This window comes from Schistocerca nitens, chromosome 6 (genome assembly GCF_023898315.1).
Source record: "Schistocerca nitens isolate TAMUIC-IGC-003100 chromosome 6, iqSchNite1.1, whole genome shotgun sequence".
Lineage (NCBI taxonomy): Eukaryota > Metazoa > Arthropoda > Insecta > Orthoptera > Acrididae > Schistocerca > Schistocerca nitens.
Window position 1 is genome coordinate 406,167,827 of NC_064619.1, and position 27,859 is coordinate 406,195,685.

Genomic DNA, 27,859 nt, shown 5'->3' on the forward strand with positions numbered 1-27,859 from the left:
ACACTTCTTAGTTGGTTGTTGCACCAAGAGGTAAGACATCGAACAGAATAACCATTCAGAATGCAGTTGTGCAGTGATGTGTTTGAATGTGATGACTCACTGTGCTTTTGTTCATAATCGGGTCCCTGTAGACATTTTGCAAGCGCCTATGAATGTCTATGCTCTGCTTTTCTGGCAAAAGAAACAGTGACTGCTCTCTGCTTGGAATGCACCTTCATTACAGATGCCATTTTGAAGGGTATGTGTAGTGCCATCACCTGTGGGAACTTCATGAAATTTTGGGGCTAAAATGGGAATGTTCCATGATATCCCACAACAAATTCTGCATTCTTTTCAAACAAATTTGACCAAGAAAGAAAAAAGTGTTGTGTCAGTTATTGAACGCCCCTCGTGGTAAGGCTCTCGTATATGTGAAAAATACTCCAGAGTGGATTGTGTAGTTATATTTTAACCTTATATAAACTACACGTACTCAGAACCCTTTTGTATGCACCTCTGTGGGGGAAAAAAAAAAGATATTCCGTTCTGCATTATCAGGGTTGCCACAATTTCTGTAAATCAGGGAATTTCAAACATGTCAGGGAAATCAGGGAAATTTGAATAAACACTGGAAAAATCTAGTTCCTGTCTCAGTATATGAAATGGTTTGTTTACTGAGATGTCAGGCATAGTCGCTGGCTGGGCGCAGCTGAGTATGTGAGCCGCTTCCCTACTCCCTCATTCTTATTGCTTCTTCCCTTTCTGCCACTCCCCTCAGCTTTCAGTCAGTGCTGCGACCACTTCTTGCTGCTAGCCTAGCAGCTGTCGACCAGAGGCAGGGAGGTATGAAGAGAGGTTTGTTAGGATCTGATTCCCAGAGACTCTTGTTGCAGCAGCCAAAGACAGTGATCATGTGTGCATGTGTTGTGTCTGAATGATAGTGTGAATGTGTGTGTGCTCTCATGTTCTGACAGAGGCTATGGCCAAAAATTTAGTTGTGAGAGTGTGATTGTCTTTTCTATGTGCCTGTCTGCAGCTCAGTGATCATTGGTACGCTGAGTTGCTACCTGTCCTCATTAGTATTGATTTTCTGAGTATTCACGCAAGTTATCTGTTGCATGAGTTGGTCACTGTGGTCCTGTGGTCTCATTTCACCGACATGGTGTCTATGACACGTAAATAGGTGGCCACACCACTGGACTTACATGGCGGACCAAAACTGCAGGCCATTTCTGTGGGTATCTCTAACAGATTGGGGCAGCCAATCTGAAGCCCATCATTTCTCACTAACGTGCAGGCCCTACCCGTCAGATCTAGTCTCACCGATCTGCCTGCAGGCCAGGTCTGTTTGTGTGTGGTGTAATGCGGCAGATTTTCATGGTTTATCCACAGACTCAGGACTGTGATGCTCCTCGGCAGGCCAGAGGCCACAGGCAATGGATTTTAGGAATTGTGACTGTCTCACCACCAGAACATTGTACAGTGTGGCATTTTATAGATGTTTTATTTATTCTGATACATTTTGACACTTTGAAAGTATTTAATATATTAGAAATCATGGTTGATAAGAGGAAGAAAATAGTGGCAGTCACTGGCAGTTTCTGCACTATGTATTGACATATTTCATGAAAGAAAAACCACACAATACCTTTAAAATAATATACAAAACACAGTGGGCAATAATTGACAATAACAACCATGATAGACCAACATTTTATTGGCAGTCACCTAAAGTGTTGGTTTACACACTTTTCCGTGCATTATACACTTCTTTCAAGATGCCTACTTTTTTCTGAGGTTATTTCTGAAATCAGTGAAGATATTTTATCTGTCTTGCGATTCCAATGAAATACGTATTTTTGTCACCAAATGTGTTTCACTTTATTGAAATAAAATATCATCTGTGGTCTTAATGAAACATATATAACATTTGACTTGCTTTCTCCATCTAAAAACAGTTCATTGCAAAAGAGGTTGATGTTAGTACTTAAGATTTTTGCTCCCATGTTTAGAAACGCAGAAGTCCTTGCATTTTTCATCAACTTAAGTCTTTACTTACCCTTGAGATCTCAAAATTTGTCCCCGCAGGAGCCAACGGCATACGTCTGTGGCACGCATGGGTCCCTGAGCTATTGCAGACTTTATTCTTCTCTGGGCTGCTTCCCCTTCCCCCTTCCTTCTCCTTCTCTGTCCTTCTTCCTTTCCCTTTGCCCCTTTCATTCCTTCTCTTGGGTTTCTTCTTTATGTCAGTCTGGGTATCATCATGACTTTGCTTCGTCTTGCAGTTTTGATTGGTTGCTTTTCCTCCTCCTTTTTGGCTTTTCTGTTTTCGTCCCCCCTCAGGCGTTTGACCTTCATCTATAAATCTTAAGTCTGTAGTGCGAGCCAGATGAGGGAGAACTCCTTCCCTAGCATCTTAGGTATGGATTCCTCTCCTCCTCCTCCTCCTCCTCCTCCTCCTCCTCCTCCTCTCCCTCACCCTTGTTCCCTTGTCCCCCTTCCCCTCCCTCGCTGCCAAAGCCCTTTCGCCTCCTTGCTAGGTCTCCAGCTCGGTAGGCCGGTAGGCAATTCATGTGGTGGGGCTTTTATGTACCCATCTGGCTAAGGCCCCCCCCCCCCCCCCCCGATACCACAGGGATCACAGTGCTGGTACCTCTCCTGTGAATGCCTTATGCAAGCCTAGGTATGGTTGCCGATCTTTTTGGGGCATCGGAACTCCCGGCAGTGACCATCCTGCCAGGTGGCCATTGCTGTGGCTGGGTGGTGCCCATGAGGCGAGCCCCTGTTCGGAGTGGGTGGTACCAAGGCGTACGTTTGGCACATGAAATGTGTTAAACTCTCTGGCTGCTCTACTGTGGCTGCATCTCTTCCTTAACATACTTCTGTATCAGTTCCTGTTTCTGCCTTTCCAGCCTTACCGTCCTTGGATACATGCTGGGAGGAGGGCCAGACCCTCCTTGGGGTGAGACCCTTTTCACAGTTCCTAGTGTGTACCAGGACCAACAGGGAGACCTTTGCCTCCACCAAACCCCTTTTCTTTGTGGAACATACTGAGGACAAGTTCGGCGAAGTCATTAAGCGAGATGATCTCTGGCTCTCTCCTTATAAAGACAACTTCTGCTAGTGAGCCAACCTCCCTCTGTGCATGTGACCATTTAGGAAACAATCCTGTGGCTATTGCTCCTCACAGGTCACTCAGTATGACACAGGAGTAATTTTCCATAGAGACCTTCTCCTCGAGTTTGATGAACTTATGGCTAATCTGGAACGGCATTGCGTTCATTTCATCTGGCATGTCCAGAAAGGCTCTAAGGACCATTGTGTAGACACCAGTGCTTTAATCATGGCATTTGAAGGGGATACCCTGCCCAAGAAGGTCAAGGTATGGCGTATGGATGTGATGTGAAACCGTACATTCCACATCCCATGCGTTGCTTCCATTGCCTCAAGTTTGGCCCCATGTCCTCACGATACTGGTTGAACTGGTTCTCAGTTCCCTCTGTGAAAGTAGTTATTGCCAGATATAAGGTTTTGCTTTACTTTTGGAGCAGAGGCTGGGTGGTTGTGGTTGGGACCTCTCTTCACGTTTTCTCAGCCTGGGACCCCATGACCACTCCCCCATCAAAAGATCACTCTTTTTTTTCCCCATTTTTAGATTTGGTCTAACCTTTTATGCCTTTTACTGTGTGTGTTTTAACTTCCTTGTTTTATTGTTTGACTCCCCTGACTGGATCCATCCACTTTTAGCTGACCTGCTTTCTTCTAAGAGTAACTTTGGGATCGCGAGACTGATGATCTCGCCGTTTGACCCCATTAACCCTTTCAATTATTCAATCAATAAATCTCAAAATTTTTCGGGGAAAAATGCTAAATGTGTCTGGAAATCAGGGAAAGATCAGGGAATTTGACTTGGGAAACTTGTGGCAACCCTGATTATTCTTAGTATCTTTATTTGCTCTCCCCATCTCTGTTTATGTGCCAAAACACTGACTCTGAATAAAATTACAGCCACCAGGATTATCTCAAGGTACTGTCTCCCTTGGGAATATATCTTGTGCTGGACTGTGGAAATTCTGTCAATCTCATGTAGAATTTTTGTAGCTCATTTGGAGACTGCTTTTATGTAGTCTTAGAAAAGTTGGATCAGCATTGAGACATCAACCAGGGTACAAACAGACCTGTTGTGTATTGAGTGACGTGTTTTCTATACTGAAGACTGTATTCCTTGTCCTAGACAATTTACTTTTCAGGAATATGTAAGTTGTGTTGTTTACTGTCAGCTTGTTGCCCAACATCAACTTTGCACCAAGGCTAACATTTCTTTACATTTCTTGTCTGTCTGTGGTCTGGAGTCCTCTGGAACAATAGCCAGCAAGTCATTTGCATATAGCACAAATCTTGCAGTTCCTTGACTTGCTTCCAGTAGTTCAAGGAGAGTCTGTGTTGCTATTTCCCAAAAAGTATACCCACAGACGGGTTCTTATGATTACCCCATTGTGGTGTTTCTTCATGCTGCTGCAGGACATTTACATTGTGCGTTGTAGTTTTACGTAATGATCTTGCAGGCTCAGATAAAGTCAATTTTGAACTTGCGGCTGAGCGTGGTGAAAGAGGAATGCCACTATAAATGAGCAAAAGCTCCCTGGACATTAATCATCATTATTATGGCAAAGCAAAACCTCAGTTGGATGATAAATTCTAGCATAAGCAAAACCTCAGTTGGATGATAAATTCTAGCATCTGATATATTGCATCTATGACAAATCTGGAAGCCATGTTGATTACAATGTAGTCCTGTATGTCCCCTGTGGTATCCACGAGTAAATAAGCCTTTCGTGGACTTTTCCCAGAGTATTCAAAAGACATATTGGTCAGTAAGATTTCACAAAAGTAGCATCTATGTCTTAACCTTTTTGAAAACTGCTGCATTAGTTGCCGTCAACCTGTTAGGCATCCTTGCCTTCATTAGATAATTGCTCAAAAGTACTGTCATATAAGGCTCTAACTGACGTGTCCTTTTGCAGAACTTCTGTACAGATCCTTTCTGGGTGGGAGCTTTGCCTCTCATTAAAGACAGTATAGTATACTGTGCAAATGGCACTACCGCTGATGGCAAATTGTATGCTACATTCATCAAGCTCCTACGTTGCTGCTGTTGTTTGCTGTCCTGTTCCATCATTATCTGGTGGTAAAAGGTGTCCCAAAACTAACGAAAGAAGTAATTTTGATAGAAGATGCTTGTTTATTATTAAACATGGTAAATTTTCTATTGATTTATAAAATATATAGTGTAGGGCTATGCATTGAATAGAATACCAGTTAAATGGTTTCCATAGCTTTGCTAGCATATACACACACTTTTGTTGGAATTCTCCATGACCTTTTTGCGTGAATGTGGCTGAATTTTATCAACATTTCCTCCTTCACAGCATTGGTGGTCATGGGCTCATTGCCATAAATCTTGTTCAAAGATCCCTAAGAGAAAAATCCAATGGCTTTAAATCACATGATCTGGATAGCCAATTCTGATCATCAGAGCAGGGAAGTTCAGACTAGGAAATGACTTGTACACTAATTAGAGTTGTTTCTCTGGCTGAATGGCATATAGCACCATCTTGTTGAAACTACTTGTCATCCACATCCATATCTTGTAATTTAGGCACAAAAAACTGGATTATCATCTAGTAATAGCAAGCATCTGTTGTTGCCCGACCAACTGCATGTTTGAATAAGAGTCATCCTATGGTGTTTCCAGCCCAAAATCCACATCAAAACAGTGATAGATTATGGATGTATTGTTTCTCAACAATCATTTGCAGATTTTCTGAACCCCAAATGCAACAATTTTGTCAGTTAACCAAACCATCAAAATGAAAGTGGGTGTAATCACTGAAGATAGTTTTGTTTGCAAAATCAGCATCCACTTATTGTTGTTCTATAATCCACTCGCCAAACTTTATTCACTGTGCATAGTAAATAGGCTTGAATTCATGAGTCAGTTGAATTTTGTGTTCATGAAGTTAGAAATCTTTCATGAGACTACCCCATATAGAGTGTCTCGAAATATCCAGTTCTTGTCTACACTGCTGAATTTCACTCGCATCCAGCTCTTTGGGAGGTAGTACTAAAACCATTTCGTCCAGTTTCCATTTTATGTCACAGTTAACTTTTGAAGATTAAGCAAGATGATGATATAATTGCTTGTAGTGAACCCATTTAGTACTTGCCATTTTGAGGTGGGTTAATGGCACTCTTATTGGCCATAGTCTTATTTATGTTTGTCATGGTTTCTGATTTTCCGGAATGTGTATGTGTTGGGTTGGGACTATTCAGTTTGTAGAAGCTTAATTCTTGTATCATGCCTGCTAGTTCAGTTCCCCTTTGGTTTGTTTCCCCTCATATGCACAACACAAACTTTGCATTGTCATCGAGAGGAAAGATGTGGCATGTGTACCACTAATACCAGGAGCATTCAAAGTCACAAAAATTTCATCTATCTCTTAGTTCAGCTGAAAATAGATGCTTATCAGCAGGCAATAGAAACCTAAAACCTGTGTTTCTGTACTTGACGTAGTTTTCTGCCTGTAATGTTCCTTTTAAAAACGACAATGCCAGCCATTGATTTGGCTTTTGCCATCACTGTCCACGCTTGTGACAGCGAGACCACAAATTTACCATTTCTGATATACAGTATTTGGATACATACTACATCCAAGCCCACCATTCTTCTGCCATTTTACATATCTCATGTGTGCAGTTGTGCTTTGCGTAGCATTTATTTGCACCACCTGTGCTGACTTGATCTTTATCATGGCTACTTAGTGGTTGTATCACATTTTTGGAAGGGTGGTTTTAATCGAAGAACAGCTTGCCATAACCTTTTACTAAATATCAGTACACTTTCTCAAAGTTCACAGATTCTGGATGACATGTAAACACTCTTCTCAGCAAATTACACAGTTCTACGATAGTTGTTGGTGAATTATTGAGATAAAGATGTAAATGATTTACTGTCTCTGACTGCAGTACTCTCTTGGGCTGCACCAGTATACCAGCCTCAAGGCAATAGGCAAATGGTTGAGTTCTTCCAGTTCGGCTTATCTCATTTAGTCCTCACATTTTCTGTGTATCTCTGCAGAAACTTATTAATAGTCACTGGACCTCTTCTCATCTGGTGAGAGGTACCCATTAGTTACAGCTTTCTTTGTTACTACATACATCCAGTCAACCCATGGAATTAGCTGTGATGGGATGCCTTGTGTACCGCAGTGATACAGATATCTGTACTGTAAATGCAACTCATCAGAGGGGTACCTGTGGAGAGGCCAGACTATATATTATTCTTAGACATGGGCTGCACATTTTTCAGTAGTTGTAGGGAAAGCAGTGTGGATGATTGGCTGATGTTGTCTTGTAACATCAAACGAAATGGCCTTGCTATATTGTTGATGGGAAAGGCTAAAAACAGTGGAAAGTACCATCAGTATATTTCCTGAGGACATACAGTTGTGCTGTGTGGTTAAATGATGATGCATCCTCTTAGGTAAGATAGAATGGAGGTAATACACCCCCCCCCCCCTCCCCCATTTGCATGACCAGGTGAGAACTGCTCAGCAGAAAATTATCAACAGGAAAAACAAATTTGATGTTGTAGAGGTGAGGGTGTAGAATGTTAGACCTCTTAATCTAGTAAGTAGTTTAGAGAATGTAAAACGGGCACTGGAGAAATTGTTGTTAAATATAGAGGGAATTACTGAAGTGCAGAGGGAGGAAGAACAGGATTTCTGGTGAGATGATTACAGGATTGTTAATACAAAATCAAATAGAAGTAACTCAGGAGTTAGCCTAATAACCAATAAGAGAATATAAATGTGGGTAAACTACTATGAACAATACAGTATAGCTAATGCATTATCATAGCCAAAGTAGACACAAAGCTAATACTCACCACAGTAGTGCACATGCCTATATATGCCTACTAGCTCTGCAGATAGTGAAGACATTCAAAGACTGTAATGAAATAAGGTAAATTATTCATTTTGTTAAGAAAGATGAAAATTTAACTGTTTAAGGGAGCCAGAATTCAGTAGCAGGAAAAGGAAGATAAGGAAAAATAGTAGGAAAACATGGATTGAGGAAAAGGGATAAAAGGGGAAGATGCCTGGTAGAATTTTGCACAGAGCCATGATTAAGTCATCGCAAACACTTGGTTAAGAACCATGAAAGAGGGCTTTGTATGTGGAAGAGACCTTGGAGAGACAACAAGATTTCAGAAGTATTATATAGTGGTAAGACAGAGAGCTCAAAACCAGATTTTAAACTACAAAATATTTCTTTGGGTACATCTAGACTTTGATCATAATTTATTGGTTATCAACTGCACATTATAACTGAATAAATTGCAGAATGATAGGAAATTAAGGAGATGGGGGTGTTGATTATTTCTCCCTTCATCCCGTTCCCCCATTCCACATTTTCCTACTATTTTTCCTTACATTTGTTTTTGTACTGTTGAATTCCAGTCCCCTAACACAGTTAAAGTTTCCTTTGTTGACAAAATGAATAATTTCTTTTGTCTCATTACACATTCTTTGAATCTCTTCTACATCAGCAGACCAGTAGATGAATGTACTTATATTACTGTGGTTGCTGAGAATTTGAAAGAGAGAAGTAGGTGATGACTGGAACAGAGGAAACAAACACAATCAAACATAATAGAAGACAAATGCATATTTTCTAGAGATGAATAGTGAATACAGTAGAGGAATAATTAGGCAAAAAGACAAGTGAAATCTTTGGATAACACACCGTGATAATTCTGTTGGATTTTCTGCTTGTTTTGTCAGTCAGCTGCAAGCACTAGATCTGCATCTAATCAATTACTTCACATGGAAGAACCTTTATTCATCACAATATAAATTTTAACAATATTATGAGAAGGAAAGTTGCTACTCACCATACAGCGGAGATGCTGAGTCGCAGATAGGCACAACAAAGAGACATTCACAATTATAGCTCTGCAACTCAGCATCTCAGGTATATGGCGAGTAGCAACTTCCTTCTCATAATATTTTTACATTCCATCCTGGATACAACTTAAATTTTCACATAATAACAATAAAAAATCATTGAATGTGTGCCATACAAGCCATCCAGAGCAAAATTTTCACAACTTTTAAGTAGTGACTACGATCTTGAAGTCAGTAGATGGAGATTGAGAAATTATACTAACCACACAGAAATTAAGTAGCATTACAGGAAATTGTGCAGCAGTATTAGTGTGATGGGTTCTAGATGACTGCACGAAAATTCTGCCTGATGGCCATCTTTCAAACAGTAGATGTAAGTTTAAAATTAATAGATCAGAGAACTTTTTGGTATGAGATTACAGAGGAGTAAATGAGCCAAAACATTATGATGATCTGCTTAATGATGTGTTGGTCTAACTTTGGAAAGCAATGTACCAGAATTCTGTGTGACATGGATTCAACAAGTCCTTGGTAAGATGCTGGAGTTGTGTGGTACTACATGTTGTCTATGCAAAGGTTGTGCGAATCCTGTCAATAACTGGGTGATGGTTTGTGGGCGTGGATCTTGTGCCTCTTAGCATCCCAGACCGCTACGGTCGCAGGTTCGAATCCGGCCTCGGGCATGGATGTATGTGATGTCCTTAGGTTAGTTAGGTTTAAGTAGTTCTAAGTTCTAGGGGACTGATGACCTCAGACGTTAAGTCCCACAGTGCTCAGAGCCATTTGAATTTTTGACGCAAATTTAGTGTCTAAGACATCAACATGAGTTAACTATCCTGTTTCTCAAACCAGTGTAGTATTATTCTGACCGTGTGACACAGATAGTTATCCTGCTGAAAGATGCTATTACTGTCAGGAATGTAGCTGGTCCACAGTAATGTCCACATAGTCCACAGCTGTTTTGTTGCCTTCAGTTACTACCACAGGTTCCCTGGCTGCCTGGAGGAATTATTCCCATAGGATAATGGCACAATTCATGTTTTGAACAGCCATTTGCCTAAATGGTGGCATATGACCAAGGTGCAACAAAACATAATTCATTCAATCAGGTGGCATGTTCATTAATGTGTACTGGATGGTGTTTTCCTAAATACTTGTTGTGCCTGCACCAGCATTGCAATCTGTCCTCAGATCTACCATTTTTGGCCAGGAAATTACTCGTATAATTATTCAAAAATATCAAGGTACAATGAGCATGAGCTGGAACAGTTGCCTTTAAGTAATGCATTTTGCAGAAACTGCATCATGTACGTAACTGAATCAATCATTAGCCAATCATCTTAAGACTAGTAAAATTGCTGAATAACACAAATCTTCATTGTTAAACCAACTTGGGAGACTAATAATCAAAGACCCATTTTCCTTAAATCAGAAAAATATTGTGTGCAAACAAATGTATGGAATCAATTACTATCTTAGCAAACCAGCTATATTTACTTATGTAATAATAGTGACATTTGGCTCTGATGCAGAATAAAATTTCAATTGGTGACTCAAAACATTACAGTCTTTTGATGAATAAATCTCTGTATACAAGGTGATTATAATTAAACTTTCAAACCACTGTAAAAATAACACCACTGGTCAGAATGACGTAAAATTGCAACAAATATTATCAGAGAATGGGGAAAACGTATGGCAGAAGAAAAATAAATAGTTAAAAAATGTAGCAATAGATGGCGCTGTAAGCATCTTAATTTAAAGAGTTGTTGACAACAAATGACAAAGGAATCATTCAACATTGCCTAAGGTGTACATTTGACATTAAACAAACTGTACTACTCAGTGTGCATGGGTATACAGGTGTGATACTATTAGTTACGGAAGCCCATCCACCACGACAAGGTCATATCACATCAGATGGGAAAAATTGGTTTTTAATTATCCTGAGGCCAAAAACTGCATGAAAACCATCAATCAAAATTTACGTGTGACTGGTGCAAAAGATGTTCAATATGCTGTCCACCGTTTTCTGCAACAAGTTGAAATCGAGAAACAGCATGTTACACAACTGATAAAATTGTTTCTGGGGTAATGTTCAGAATGTGTTGCGCAGTGCGTGCCTTCAATGCAGCCAAGTTTGCAATCAGAACACTGAACATATCTTTCAGATAGCCCCACAGCCAGAAGTCAAACGGGTTAAGATCAGGTGATCGTGACAGCCAGCTCTATGTAAATGGCGGCTGATAATTTCACCATTTCCGAAATGGCACTTCAACAGCTGCTTAACTGGGTTTGCCACGTGCGGAGGTGCGCCATCTTGCATAAAAATGATCCCATCCACACATTCATGCTGTTGGAGAGTTGAAATGATGTGGTTGTGCAAAGGACACTCATAGCGCTTACCAGTGACAGTACAGGTAACAGGACTGAAAGCACATGTCTCTTCAAAAAAATATGGCCCTGTGATAAATGATGACATAAACCCGCACCACACAGTGACCTATTCAGGATGAAGTTGTAATGGCTGATTTGCGTGTGGATTTTCTGTTGCCCATATTCGACAATTCTGTATATTGACATATCCTGTCAGATGGAAGTGGGCTTCCAGGGCCAGTCATTGTCCACATCTATGTGAGCAATAAATTCTAATGCAAAGGTCTCTCTTGCTGGCAGGTCAACAGGAAGCTACTCATGGACATGGGTAATTTTGAATGGATAGCAAAGAAGGGTGTTTCATAGGATTTTACACACTGTGCTCACAGGTATGCCCAATGTTCGGGCAATTCTCCATGCACTACACATTCGCACACCACCACTCATCTCCTTCCGCATTGCTGTGATCATTGCTTCCACTAACATTGAATCAATTCGCTTCCTCCCTCTACAAGATTGCACGCCAATAGAACCCGTCTTTTTGAATTTCTGAATCATTTTCTCCAGACCCATGGCAGTCGCCGGAACAACGCTTTTTTCAAACCCTTCAGTGTTCAGTACCTGTGCAGAGTGGCGTGTGCACAGTCATCATTCTTGTAAAACAACTTTACAAGTAGAGTGCGATCCTGCATTGAGACAGTCTTGGCGAATGTCGCAGATGCGAAAGAAAGCCCCGTACCCAATGTGTTTATACCAACTTCAGTGGTTCAGTGGGTCGTGCACATGACAGGTGTTTTCATTTACGTATTCTGACTCATACAGCATCATTTATTGATCAATTTTCACACTATTTTTTTTTTCTTCTGCCATACATTTTCCCCCTTCTTCGATAATATTCCATTGCAGTTCGATGTCAATCTGACCAGTGGTGTTATTTCTACAGTGTTTAGAAAGTTTAACTTTAATTGTAATCACCCTGTATAAAGAGCAATGTACTGACTGACTGACTGACTCATCACCACCCAACCCAAACTTCTCAAGGATAGAAACTTGTTTGGAGAAGGTGTGGGTCTTATACTGTAGACTTTTCTTCTTCTTCTTCATTTTTGACTTCTCAGTTACAAATATAAAAATACTTGTTTCAATGTTTTTGGAAATTCAACCCCTAAGGCGGTGAAATAGGGGATGAATTTTTTTTTAAATATTTTATTTATGAAAGGCCTTTTTAAAGCTAAATCTATGAAAATTTAATTTTGGCTTCTTAGTTAGAAATTAAAAAAAAAACTGTTTCACTGTTTTTGGAAATTCAATCCCTGTGGGGGTGAAACAGGGGATTAAGGTTGTTGTAGATTTATTTCATTTTACAAGCGTTTTCGAAGCTAAATCAATGAAAAATTGTATAATAATAATAATAATAATAATAATAATAATAATAATAATAAGTGTTAGAAATAAACCAAATGCATGTCACTATTTTTGGAAATTCACTCCCCCCCCCCCCCAACCCCAAGTAAGTGGTGAATTATTTTATGAAAATATTTCATTCTGAAAGCATTTTTAAAGCTAGATCTTTGAAAATTGGTGTTTGACTTCTTTGTTAGAGATGAAAAAATCTGTGTTCACTGTTTTTGGAAATTCAACCCCTAAGGGGGTGAGATAGGGTCAGACTGATTCACTGACTCATCATCAAAAAGCCCAAACTGTTAAGTATAGAAACTTGAAGTTTGGAGAGGGTGTGAATTTTATACTGTAGGCATTGTTTAAAAAGGGATTGTCTAAAACTCCAGTACTAAGGGGGTGAAATATTAGATGAAAAGCTTTTTGAAAGTGTGTCACTATTAAGGAAATTTTGAAGCTTGGTTCCTCAATCAGAAAATAAAAATAAATACGTGTTTCAGGATTTTTGGAGATTCAACCACTATGGGTGTGTAATAGTGGATGAAAGATTTTTTGAAAATAAGTAATTACTAAATAACTACTAAAGGATTTTAAGGCTACATAGATGGGAATTGGTATTTGACTTCTCAGTTAGAAATAATAATAATAATAATAATAATAAGTGTTTCAGTGCTTCTGGAAATTCAGACCACAAGATAGTGCAGTAGGGGATGAAAATTTTTGAGGAAATATTTTGTTACAGTAAAAAAAATTTTAAAGCTAAATTTATGAAAATTGGAATTTCACTTCTTGGTTAGATATAAAGAAATATTTGTTAGGGGATCAAAGTAGCTATGGAAATATCTCCACAAGAACACAAAAGCCTTGATTAATAGAAACTCGGGACTCCAGCTGCCAGAATTGCTTTTTAGTCAGAAGTACAGGGTTATTACAAATGATTGAAGCGATTTCACAGCTCTACAATAACTTTATTATTTGAGATATTTTCACAATGCTTTGCACACACATACAAAAACTCAAAAAGTTTTTTTAGGTATTCACAAATGTTCGATATGTGCCCCTTTAGTGATTCGGCAGACATCAAGCCGATAATCAAGTTCCTCCCACACTCGGCGCAGCATGTCCCCATCAATGAGTTCGAAAGCATCGTTGATGCGAGCTCGCAGTTCTGGCACGTTTCTTGGTAGAGGTGGTTTAAACACTGAATCTTTCACATAACCCCACAGAAAGAAATCGCATGGGGTTAAGTCGGGAGAGCGTGGAGGCCATGACATGAATTGTTGATCATGATCTCCACCATGACCGATCCATCGGTTTTCCAATCTCCTGTTTAAGAAATGCTTCTGCTTTAGCCTTTTCCGTAAGATTTTCCAAACCGTCAGCTGTGGTACGTTTAGCTCCCTGCTTGCTTTATTCGTCGACTATCTAGTGGGCCAACCATAGCGCCATCTGGTTTCCCCCTTGAAGCTAGACAAGTTTCATTCTTTGTAGTTTTTTCGTTTGACGCTTATTTCGTGAGATATTTGGCCTGGTCATTATCAATGTATAATGTTTCTGTGTCACATTAATATTCAACTCTAAACTATGTTTGTTCTGTAGAAATACAGATTCCTCTTTGTGAAAAATGAACAAAATAAATTGGTACGTCAGTATTTTAGTTGCAATATGTTCCACAGCCATAACAATTGTCCTGAATGACAATAACTTGTCTCACTGACTGCTGTACTTGGATTAAAACCTCCTCTCATTTTTTTTGCTTCACTACTGTATGTTTTCAGCTTTTTCTAGTTTATAGGACCAGTGTTTATTGAAGTTGTGACATAATTCTATTCAACTCGCCACACTTTTGATAAATCCAAGACAATTTGTTACCAGTGGATCTATACCCAATCAATTACTTCAGATGGAAACTATTTTGTTCATCTTCAGATTATCTGTCCCTTTCCATATCAAGCTTTTTACTTATATTTACTTTATCAACTTTCTTCATGTTTTTCCAAGTTTTCATATTTGGTTTGTCTTTTAGAAATTATGCCAGCTTTACTAACATGTATTACAAGTCAGAACAACCTCTTATTCACAGTGACGTAATATGGTTTGTGGGTTCCATCAGCTAATCCTGCAAAACCTGGTGATATGAGAACGCCACTCATCTTAATTTGGTTGCTTATTTAGAAAGGCTTTTTAAGCAATTTTCGTATTTCAATCAAAGCAAGAGGTCAAAATGCCTCACTTGGGACAGCTAGTTTGATGTAATAGGTGATGTTTTAGTTACTGTTAATTAATTAAAGCATCAAAAAGATATATCAACAGCGTTCATAATACTTTGCCTAGATGAAGTCTAGCTACAGTTTAGCAATTCTTTGATCAAACATATTAGTTTGATACACACCGTGATAACATTTTATTTAATTTTTAGTTTAGTAGTTTTCCAGAGATTTTTCATTTTTATGCGTTTTTAGCCTTTTTAGTCCTTTCAGTGCCTTTCAGCCTGGTCCAATCAAAATGCTATAAACACAGCTGGCATGCAACCAGAACCAGCAGTTTCTGAGGGGCTCCTAGTGCCATTTGTATGCACTGAACTATCTCTATCATTAGTGAGCAACATGAAGTAAGTTTACACAATACTTATTTTGAATCATTAGACATGCTGTGATCCTGATGAAAGGCTTGTCGGATGCCATGGGAATGAACGCACCAGCCACTAGAATAAAAACAGCAGCCTCGGCAACTTTTGACAGTAACACTTGTGTGGGTGGTTGTTGTAGTGAGAGTCTTTGCAGATGCTTTAGCAGAAGATAGATGTGCTTTGTTTCCAAGATGATGCTGCATTATTTTTCCCTAAGGTGAAGGTGGCAACACTGATTCACTGAAGCAGCAAGTTACCTAAGTTGTTCAGAGCTTTGACCTCATGTTGTTTATGTACAGCACAATAATAAACTGAGATTATTCAAAATGTTTGTTTTGCATTTACAAAGTTAAAGATCACTGCAAACATAAATATGAAGCTGTGGACCCACAACCCATGACAAAAACAACTGCAAGATAAGTATATTCATGAAATTTGTGGATGTGTGAATCTACATTAATTAATTTCTCAAATTAATACCAATTAAATTATGCAATAAGTAGATGTCAAAGTTGCCACATTCTGAGTCCATGTTGCTACAGAAGTTGTGATACTTGTTAGACGTTTCTAATAAGTTACATACTATGTTGCATCATAACCTCTTTGGCACTTACACCATTGAGCAATAAACATATTGAGCTAATCAATTTTTAACTTGGACAGTCAGTTTCCACTATATGGTAGAGGAATCTTTTGCCTTGTCCACCTGCTTGTATGTTTGTGCAGATGTTATACAGTATCAGTGCCAGCACTGATCCCAGAGAGAGACCATTTCCTTAATTCTGCTGTGTAGCAAGACATTGACTGTGAAATGTAATGACTTCAATAAACAGTGACCTTATGCCTTTGAAAATAGATACACAGGTGAAAATGTACAGTAGTGAAGAATACAAAATAAAAGGACATTTTAACCCGTAAGATAAAAGCCAGTGTGACAGAGTATTAATATTCAGACAATAAATTATTACCACCATTTGTCTTTGATATTTAGTAGGATTATGGTTGTTTTTTCGTTCATAATATTTGTGATGAACTTCATATTATAAAATATTCCACTTTTCCACCTTTTTTATGGTAACTTTGAAACATTTCTTCCAGGTCTGATGCAGCCACAAATAAAGTATATATATATGATGGACAGGGAACTAATGTACCTTTGCATGTGTTTGAGAAACTTCACACAAAACCTGTAGTCACAATAAAGGTAACTTTCGTGGGTTATTTTCCTTATTGCATGTAATAGTACTGCAGTTCTCGCAGTATTATCATAATAATAGCAACACTTATTTTTCTTGTTACTATGTGTATTTCAGTATAATCCAGCGTATGAAGTTGTAGTTTCTGTAGATCAGTCTGGCATTTTGGAGTATTGGACAGGTCCAAAAACTGAATACAAATTTCCTAAATGTGTTTCATTTGATTCCAAACTAGACACTGATCTGTATGAATTTGCAAAGCATAAAACATTTCCGACAGGACTCTGCTTTTCACCAGACGGAAAGAAGTTTGCCACACTATCATCTGACAGGAAGGTAAGAGGTATGATGTAAAACACTTCTCTGATAACCATTTTTGTATACAAGCTCTCTATCACTGCTGTAAAGAAGTTCTGTGTCTAATCTGATATTTTACTGAAAATTGACTTTTGCCTCATTCTTCTCCTTAGGTTAGGGTATTCAACTTCTTATCTGGTAAACTGAGTCGTGTTTTTGATGAGTCATTGCAGAGATTTACAGAACTCCAACAGATGCGTCAGCAGCTTCCCAACATGGAGTTTGGTCGAAGGTAAGTGCTACTGTAGGAGACAGAAGGCCTTATATGAGGCAGTTACATTCTTAAAACTAGTTTGAAAATAAAACTGAGTTAAATGTGGACAATTTTCATTATTTCATCAGTGAGCAGCTTCAGCAGCTTTGCACCATTTATTAATTGTTTGCAAAAACCTCTTTTCTCAAATGAGCATGCAGGTCTCTAATTGTTAATTATTTAGATTTTACCAGTTTGTCATCTACCATACATTATACTTGCAGACCTCAGGTCTGTGGAGGAGGATATGTCATGTGCCATTATCATTATTATCATTTACCCCTCATCTTTTCTGTTCCATCTGAGAATGTTGCATGGGGTAGTGACTATCAGAAAGCCTCTGAATGAGCTCCAGTTTCTTCTAAATGTACATTCATTGTCATTTCATGAAATGTATGTGAGATGAAGTAATAGGTTGCTTGACTCAACCTGGAATATATGTTACAGAAAACCACTCCATGACACATGACGCCTCTCATGTAGTGTCTGTCACTGGAGTAAAATGAGCATGTCTGTGATGCTCTTGCGCTTGATAAATAAAGTTACAATGGAATGTCCATTTTCTCTGTGGACCTTCTCCATTTCCTTTATTAAGCCTCCCTGGTAAAGTAATGCCGAAGAGTCGGTCAAAGAATGATTTTGCACTTGCTTTGTGGATGAAATAAATTCCCTTGCAGTTCTTTGATAGAGTCTTATCTGGAATCGTCCTTTCCTACAACTGTTTTTATGTGAATGTTCCATGTATGAAGGATCTGAAGGAAGATTCATGAAGATATTAAATATCATATACGAGGGTTGGAACTTTAACCCTTTAACTGCTTTGTATGTGTTAACGTGCACACCTTTTTACCTGTCCCTGTGTGCTCTGAATGTGTTTACACTTGCCACCAGTCCTTCTACCTGGTACTCTGAACGTGTCTACCTGTAGACAAGTTGTAGCAGTTCTGAAGTGAATGCCGTGAAGTGTATCCTTCAGTTTAGAAACTGAGTTGAACTTATAAGGGCTTAAGGCAGGGGAGTGCAGGAGGTGGTATATCACTTAACAGCCCCATTAGTCAAACAAATCAGTAACAGCTTGCACTGTACGTACTTGAGCATTGTCCTGCAAAATGATGGTCAGGTCTTGCAGAAAATGTCATCACTTCTGTCTCTATGCTGTTTATTTTTGGAACACAACATATGACCAGCTTAGAGACGGAAGTGATGACACTTTCTGCAGGACTTGACCATCATTTTGCAGGACAATGCTCAAGCATGTACAGTGCAAGTTGTTACTGATTTGTTTGACTAATGCGGCTGCTAAGTGCTATACCACCTACTGCACTCCCCTGTCTTAAGCCCTCGTAAGTTCAACTCAATTTCTAAACTGAAGGAAACACTTCACTGCATTCGCAGAACTTCTACAAATTCGTCAGGCAATAGACCGCACCACTTGAACTGTCAACACAACTGGCACTGCTAAGAGTATCCTACAACTTCTACATCATTGGCAACAGGCTATACACAATGCTGGTGACTACTTTGAAGGTCAGTAAAACTTTGAAACACGTATCTATTTTGTGCAAGCTGTAAATAAATAGTTGCCACTATTAAAGTTCCAACCCTCGTAGTTCCATGGCTCATGACTCCAGTGCTATCACATGGTATTATCTTCATTTCTACAAAGCTTTTGTGTGATTCCAAGTTTATTATGGATACACACAGCACGGCTTAGCAAAACAACATTCATGATAATCATGCACAAACATTGGACTCTCATTACAGATTCCGGTAGACCTTCATGCTGATGCATTTGAACTAGCAGACTCTGTGCAATGGCAAACTTTTTACAGTGCACCAGCCGTATAATCTCATTTGTTCCACTACAAACAGTACCCCACACTATTGATCACATGTTGCTATAGAATACATTTTCAAATTTTCTAATGAATACTAGAAACACTGAACTGTTGAATACGTTATTAAACTAGCTGTTGTACTGCACTTTACACGGCAACTTGCCTGTGTGGCAGTATTCACTTGTGGGTGGGTTGCTTTTACTTGACATTTTATCAATTTTACTGCGCAGTTGAATTCACTATTTTTGAACCAAAGTTATATATATATATAGAAAGATGATGAGACTTACCAAACAAAAGCGCTGGCAGGTCGATAGACACACAAACAAACACAAATATACACACAAAATTCAAGCTTTCGCAACAAACTGTTGCCTCATCAGGAAAGAGGGAAGGAGAGGGAAAGACGAAAGGATGTGGGTTTTAAGGGAGAGGGTAAGGAGTCATTCCAATCCCGGGAGCGGAAAGACTTACCTTCGGGGGAAAAAAGGACAGGTATACACTCGCACACACACACATATCCATCCACACATACAGACACAAGCAGGCATGACTCCTTACCCTCTCCCTTAAAACCCACATCCTTTCGTCTTTCCCTCTCCTTCCCTATTTCCTGATGAGGCAACAGTTTGTTGCGAAAGCTTGAATTTTGTGTGTATATTTGTGTTTGTTTGTGTGTCTATCGACCTGCCAGCGCTTTTGTTTGGTAAGTCTCATCATCTTTCTTTTTAGATATATTTTTTCCACGTGGAATGTTTCCCTCTGTTATATATATATATATATGTGTGTGTGTGTGTGTGTGTGTGTGTGCTGTAATTTATTTATGGCATTTTGCCCAATCAGTGTATCTCACCGTTGGAAATATCACCCTTTCCTTTTTCTCCTATGACTATATTAACAGTGTGTGGTGGTGAAGGGATCTGAGCAGCAGGAAAGTAAGACCTTCGTTGGACAACACACCATTGTACACAACATATTTAGAAATTTTAAGACCGTATTTGATTTCTGTGCTCCACGCTAAACTGCAGAAATGGAGAGGCTGTGAATGATGATAATGTTTGTTAAATAATTCTAAAAATGGCTCTTTACATCTTAAAAAGAAATCCATGAATATTTCATATACTTCTTCTGATATTATACTCCTTCTCAGCGCCAAAAACTACTTAAATCTGTATTTCATTGAAAGCCTCATGTTGTCATTTGTTGATACAAACAGATAGAAACACATGTTGGCATATGTTCATAGAAACACTATGTACCTACTTTGCATTTTTATCTATTTTGGATGTGGGTTACATAGTACTGCACACATTCTGCAGATCTTGTCAAAATTATGTAACCTTTTTAGTTTTGTCAAAATTATATAACTTTTCTAATTCATTAAACATGAAAAGTCCAGGATGGAGTAACAACAATTGCAATTCATATATGTAGATTTGACATTGTGTTCAGGCACTTGTTCTGAGTGAGTTAAGTCAATAGTGGCATTCACTGGCCTTTTTTTTTTTTTTTTTTTTTTTTTTTTTTTTTTTTTTTTTTTTTTTTTGCAGTAGTTCTGACAATAGTTATATCAGTATTGGGTAAATTTTATTGTACAGGTAGGCTGTAATCTTTTTTGCTAAAAATGGAACATTTATTGAACATTACTTTTTTCACCATTCTTTACCTTTTTGACCATATCACCCTTCTTGTATTTGTAATTTACTTGTCTGTCCAGACATTCAATTTTCTCAAAATGATTTCCCTCCACTTTATTTCATTTGTTGTCTGCATGTCTGCCTTTAAATTTGTTTTTCTCTTTCTGGACTTTCAGAATATTCCGTAATTGCAGATTTATACGTACATAAACCAAAGTTAAAAAAAAAAAAAGCATTTTTTTTTTTTAGAACTGCGGAGTTTTAGGGCCTGCATTTCAGTAAAATTGTGTGACGGTAGTGAGAAATTAGATGAGAATTTTGTTTCTTTGCAGAATGGCTGCCGAACGTGACCTCGAGAAATCTGACGCAATCAATCTTGCTAACATTGTATTTGATGAAAGTGGATACTTTATAATGTATGCAACAATGCTGGGGGTAAAAGTTGTTAATTTATTTACTAACAGATGTGTCCGCATGATTGGTAAACCAGAAAACTTGAGACTCCTGAAGTTGGCATTGTTTCAGGTGTGTATTTACTTAAGTAATATATATATTGTTTAAATGTCATGTCTTCTGAAACTCCCACAGCTTGGCTGCCCCACTAATGCTTAATCTTTGGTAATGCCTTCATCAAAAAATCGGCTTGCTACTTGTTAATGATAAAATTGACATTGAATTTCTTAATTTCATGACTCAGTGCAACAACACCGCTATTATCACAGAACATACCTACTGGTTTTTCACTATGTTTTAACAGACCATCCATGGAGTACTCGTTGAACATATATTGCTTCTTGTGATGCATTTGATAAGGTGATATATTCTGCTTCTTTAGTTGACAGAACTACTGTTGGTAGCCATTTTGAATTATTCAAAATTGCTGCTCCCTGCTAACTTAAAAATTTTGCCCATTGTTGATTGAGATCTAGTGCATAATTGCCATCATTGAAGTCTTCAGTTTTGGAAAGTTGGCCCTATATTCACTGTGCCTATGATGGATTCATTGATAATGTTCAATGTCCGGTCTTGTACCTTGAACCATACAGACTTACTTATTTATCACATGGCGTTTTTAATTGCAGTATTAAATAAAATACAAACAATAACACATGTAATTTACAAACAGGCATTTAAATTTTTAATGTAATCAGTTGCATCATTCGTTGCCATCATCAAATTGTTGAAAGTTCCATGATATGCCCTACTGGGACATTCTGTATCAGTGTGGCAAACTGTTTGCCTGGCTGCTCCCCAATCACCTTTTGGAAAAGGGGCCTCTCCTGTGTATGAAGAGAGTTGGCACTGCTGCTATGATTGGTGTGTATTCTGTTAATTTCCACATTCTGTGTGACTGGTCTAAGACAAAGGGTTTCTTTCAGGGCGATGTACAGGTAAATTGCAGTGTTAATGGCGCAGTCCTCTCTCTTATCAATATCAATCTTGTCTTTTGAATGATTGTTTGGCTGAGGAATTTTATTACTCTATTTTGTTCTTGTGTATAAAGAATTTTCATCTCATGTTGAATTCCATTTGTCTTTAGGAATGCCTTCATATGCTGACTGACAAATCTTTTTCATTATCTGTACAAATTATTTTAATTTTTCAGCCAGTTTCATTTTCTACTTTTGCTTCGAAATCAATGAAAGTATCACAGAGTTTTTTCACGAATTACAGTATTTACCTGAGTATCAGGCAACCCTGAATGTAAGATGACCCCCCCCCCCCCCTGTTTTTTAAGAGGCTCTTTGAGGAAAATCTACTTTTTAACATATTCTGACTAATCAAAATCACATATTTTTATTGATGTAAGGTATCTGCCTAAGAAGTTGCCTTTACACCTATTCTGAACTTACGTAATTTATTCATTGTTTGCGTTTTGATAATACAAGGAGAAACAAAATAAACAAAAAATTGTTTACATTAATTTTTGCTTTCATTGCCTGTTTTGTTTAGCCTGTCATCTGTGGTACCACTTTTTTTAATCATCATTGTCATCCTCCTAACAGGGCAGTTGTGAAACTTATATCTTCGTTGTTACAAATATTTGATTGTTTCTTCCAAATATGTTGTGATTTATTTATTTATTTATTTGTAGGGTCACACACCGGATTTCGCTTCTATACTGATGTGAGAATGTTACAATGTCTTTTTTTGCTACAAAAACATATCATCTGCCCATCACTTTCTCGTTGGCTGTGTAGAACTAGCAGTTGACACACCCTCTATCGTCTGTGTCATACCTCATGGTGAACATCGACAACATTGCTGTACAAAACATGTAAATATGCCACTGGCCCCAGCCTAGACTTTTAGCGTCTTCTGCAGAAATGAATGCTGTTGTTGATTACTTGGTCGGGCGTAAAGTCAGTTCAATTCCAAGTACAAACACTCAGGTATTCTGCAGTTTAAACATGGTAGATTTTCATAAAAAACCAAAGTACACAGTATATATTGTCAAGGTTGGCAGCAAGATGGAAATTTGGTGCCTGCTCACCACTACTCACCTCACACTCACAGTCCTCAGGTAAGCTTGAGTCACTATGCCCCCTCCAAGCCTTCTGTAGTGCTGTGCTTGAGCAACAATGCACCTTGGATGGCTACATCTTCTAGGGTGTAAGTCATGTGTAACAACAGTAACTAATGCATAAAAAAGAGTATCAGAATCACGATTCAGTCCAATTCTAGAACTTTCTCTTGTCCCGTGATATAGTGTCATCTGTTGGTACTATCTCCATGAGTCTTTCTGCTATACTTTATTCTTGCGATGACAACTGCAGTCTGTTTAATGTGATTTGTCTCTTGTTCCATCTGAATATTTCATCACGTTCTAAAGCTGATTAGTAGCTGGTAATGTACAGGAACAGAATTTTCATTTGCAATGCACTTCATAAATCAATAGTTTCTCATAACCAAATAGAACACTTGGGTTCAGAATCATGTAATGGTTTTTGAAGGACAAGATATTTGGCTTTGAATGGTACCTTTACTTAAAATTAGCATAAATGTATGTGTACTATATACATACATGTATGAGAACTTCTGATGCAAATCTATTGAAATACAAAAAAAGTTTGTGAGTTGATAGAATTTAATGTTATCTCCTCCTGTGTTTCACAAAACTGTCAATTTTTAACTGGAGTATTAGATCATAGTTTCTCATGTATCTGTCCATTGCATTAATGCTGTGAGTCAAACGTTATGTGACTGATCAAACAAGATTACTACTGCATCAAGCACTTCTGTATATTGGGGAATCTTGAGCCTATTCGAACAAAAGTATTGTTTGCCAACTCATCAAAATGAATATTTACGAAACCTCAATAGCCAAAGCTTCACCTATAAATGTAAGACAACTCCTATATTAATCTATTAAAAACTGCAAAAATGTTTACCTCAGCAGCAATAGTTTAATCTGCAAATATAAGGTGACCACATAGTTTTTGAATGATGAATTTTGGAAAAAATGTCTTACAATTGGGGTAAATATGGTATCACTTACTTTTCTCCATGAAGCCATGCTCATTGGTCCACAAACTTCAGAATGCACTATTTAACAAGACATTTTGCATATCTGCTTGATGTTTGTAGAGCAGGCTTGTAGTGTTTTCAGAATTTCCACGTAAATTCTAGAACCACTCGGCCTTCGACCATCTCGAACACACAATATATTAAATATAAGTGTGAGAGAGCCTATCTACTGCACGTTGCCTGTCTGTGTGTGCAGGCCCGAAGTGTGTAGTAAGAAGACTGTAGATACGGCAGTCGAACAGTACCGACAAGTGTTAGTCGGTCACGCCATGGAATTTAAATGAAAGAACACAGCATACTCAAGGAACTTCTGTGTTATTCCATGCTGTTTTATAACTTTGACTATTGTAGTGAAAAAAAGAAGAACAGTTGAAATATTATTAATTAATGCTCGTCTTGGACTTGGAGAGGATAAGACAAGTATTCAGATTCAGGATGAGAATGGACTTGCTTTTTAAGCCAATTTTCTCTTATGTGTAAATGAACTTTATTTCTAACCTTTGGATATGCAAGGAGACTTACTTGACAGTGTTTGTTTATGTGGAGAATGAGATTTGTAAAAGTTTGATGTTTAAATATTGCTAGGAATATAATATATTCCTAGCAAATATACTTCGGAGAAGAAGAGAAAAGGAGGTTGCAGCAGCAAGCTAACCAGCAAGGAAAGTCAGGTGACAATCTCAAGTAAGTCGTATCATTAAAGAAGTGGGAGTTTACACACATACTTCACCACTTTAAGTCGTCCAAAGCATTAGAATGTGGTGACCTGTGTGAAAGGACAGAAGAGAATAGGAATTTTTAGATGATAAGAAGATATTATGTGTTGCCATAGCAACCGAGTATAACAAAGCGAGAGAGCCATTACGAGAAACTGGACTAAGCCTAAAAATCAAATGGAGAGAATTTGTAAAGGCAAATAAGGGAGAAGACATAAGAAAGCCACAACATGAAACACTGGAGAGTAGATCTCGATGTATTAGACTAAGAAGGGATGTGCCTAGAACGATTTGACCAAGAAGATCCAGTGTGGGGAGTATACAGCTCTCACATGCATCGCAGGGATGCTGACGCAGTAACCAACCTACACCCACCACCGCCGGCACCAGCCTCTGTTCACCAGTTCTGACCTGCCGCCACATCCGCTCACCTATGCAGCGAGAATTCTATGCCGGGTGAGCGTGAAATAAAAACTTTATTACTCTAGTAAGAAGTGTTACAAAATACTGTGAGGTGAACTTTTACTGCATAACTGGTATAATTGAAATTAGTATTAAATGCTCACAAGAGCTAAAGCCTATAGAAGCATGGACAGTAAACAACAAATTGGAGAGACGTCAGAACCAGCCATGGCTATGAGGATTACTAAAGAAGGACCTGACTGGTTTGAGTTAGTAAATCTAATCAAAACTCAAAATGCTGCTCTAAGTAAGGAACTAAATGCAACTCTAAGTAAAGAACTAAGCTTCGTACATTCTAGTTTAAATGCTCAGAATGAAACTTTAGGATTTTTAAATGCCAATGTCAACTCACAGAGCAAAGAATTTGGTAATCTATGTGAAGGCATGGATGCTTTAAAAACTGAATTTGACACCTTGAATAGTAAAGTAGAGGATTTGAAATTAGACTTAAAGAAAAAATTAACCAATTCATTGGACATTCATGTAAATCAACTGTTCATTGACTTTAGTCAGAAACAGAATGATCACTTACAAGATGTAGCAAAAATGTTAGAATTTGATATTGAGGAAAAGTTAGGATCATTTGAAAATGTATGCAATGTTAAGTTTGATGCTGTAAAGCAGGGGTTGCATACTTTAAAAGAGAGTGTTGAAAAGCAAGATAAGTTAATACCAATAATCCAGTCGCAAATTACAGGTGTAAATATGTGAGTGCATAGTGAAGAAAGAACTTTCTTAGAGAGGATAGCTAACTCTGATACAGTAACTATAAGTAGTTTGGAGGAACAATGTGAAAGGATTATAGATCGAAAAGTCACCGAGAGAATAACATCCGAGAACGTGTCGCCTATTGTTTCTTCTGAACTTTTAGGTACCCGAAAGGTTATAGATGACTTGTGGAAAGAATTCAAACTTATCCAGGACAAAGTGGAAAAATGGACAACTTCACCCAATGTTGTGTTAACTAGTGAAGTAGTTACTGGTTTACAATCGAGAGCAAATTCGAGGTTATTGAGACAATTCCTTAAGTTTAAGCTGGATGGGGATGTACCTCTGACTCATTTTTTGAAAAGATTCAACCAAGCTTTGCCAAAGAACTGGGAGGATTTTAAACAGATTGAATTTGCTGTGGGTTACCTTCTAGGAGAAGCTTCCGAATGGGGAACAGTAAATATTGAGAACTATTCCTCTTGGGAAGATTTTCAAAAGAAATTTAAGGAGAAGTATTGGTTTGCAAGTGCCCAGGAGAAGTTAATATCAGGTTTGTGGGACCCAAAATACTACAATAATACTTTGGGTACCATGAGAAAATATTTCAACTGGCATCTAACACAGGCAAAGTATTTAGATAAGCCGATATAGGAAGAGGGGTTGGTTTGAATTTTGATTAGGTGATTACCCATCTATGCAAGAAAAGACGTCTTGTGTAGTGGCTGGAAAATGATTGAAGAATTGTTGTCCTTCATCAGTCCCTAGATGCCCTAAATAATGACCGTAATAAAACTTTATATCAAGGGGAAAATTCGAATTTCAAAAGGAATAGTGGGAATAATTTCGAAAAGCGTGAAGTTAACCTAGCTAGATTACACCAGTGCAATAGAAAAAAAGGTAACGACAACTATCAGAAGAAGCATCCACCTTCGAATTTAGGTCCAGTAACTTTGCAGGAATTTGAACCAAGTAATAATAGAGCATCTCGATTCGGTAACCAACCTGTGATTACTAATAATGAGGAAAACGTGGTGCGATCTGGATCCAGGGCCAGGGCCCAGGTTGTAGAAATACACTAGGAGGCCTGGTTAATGATAAGTATATTAATTTCACGCACAGAATACCTAAAAGAGTATGGTTACTACTAGAAGAACCAAACCTGGTTATCAACAATCCAGAACCTATAAAAGCGGGGACCGTGGAAACTTCAGAAGTTAACACATTAATAGACTCAGGGAGTGAAGTATCCCTCTTATCTAGCGCATTCTATAATTTATTATAGACCAAACAGCACTTACCGCTATTGCCAGTAACTGGAGTTTACATAGTCGGTATAACAGGAATGAAAAGTAAAGTTGTGGAACATGAAACCCAATGACTGCAGTGTTGTAAATTTCTTATTTTGTCATACACTTTTAATAGCAGAAAATATTAATGGAGATGTATTATTTGGTTTAGATTGGTTATTAGAATTTAAAATCATCTTAAATTTTGAGGAAAATCTTCTTTGTTCTGGTAAAAGGAGCGGTAGATGCTGGATACCATTTGTGACAGACAGCTACATTGGAAAACAAACAGTGGAATGTCAGTGTCTGTGATTAACAGCTCCAGCACAATTGTCACCAGAGGTCGATAACGTAGTTCCAGGAACACAATGAACTGACATACGTGTCAAAGTTAATGAGTCACTAATATTAACCAAACAAAATCGAGATTTATATAAAATTTTAGTGGAGTATGTAGTGTTCTCCGATTGTCTCAGTAACATCAGCGACTATATTTGTAAATTCAAAATCAAAGATGACACTCC

At 38.1% G+C, this 27,859-nt stretch overlaps 1 protein-coding gene across 6 annotated transcripts in view; it reads left to right on the top strand.

Moving 5' to 3' along the window:
* The window catches only part of LOC126262369 (peptidylprolyl isomerase domain and WD repeat-containing protein 1), a 117,540-nt gene that overhangs the window by 51,027 nt on the left and 38,654 nt on the right, over positions 1-27,859 (top strand). For all 6 annotated transcript variants that reach the window (XM_049958960.1, XM_049958955.1, XM_049958957.1 and 3 more), the window contains 4 exons: positions 16,450-16,555; positions 16,665-16,883; positions 17,018-17,136; positions 20,965-21,157. In XM_049958960.1, the coding sequence (XP_049814917.1) occupies positions 16,450-16,555; positions 16,665-16,883; positions 17,018-17,136; positions 20,965-21,157 (637 nt within the window). The remainder of the gene's footprint in view (positions 1-16,449; positions 16,556-16,664; positions 16,884-17,017; positions 17,137-20,964; positions 21,158-27,859) is intronic.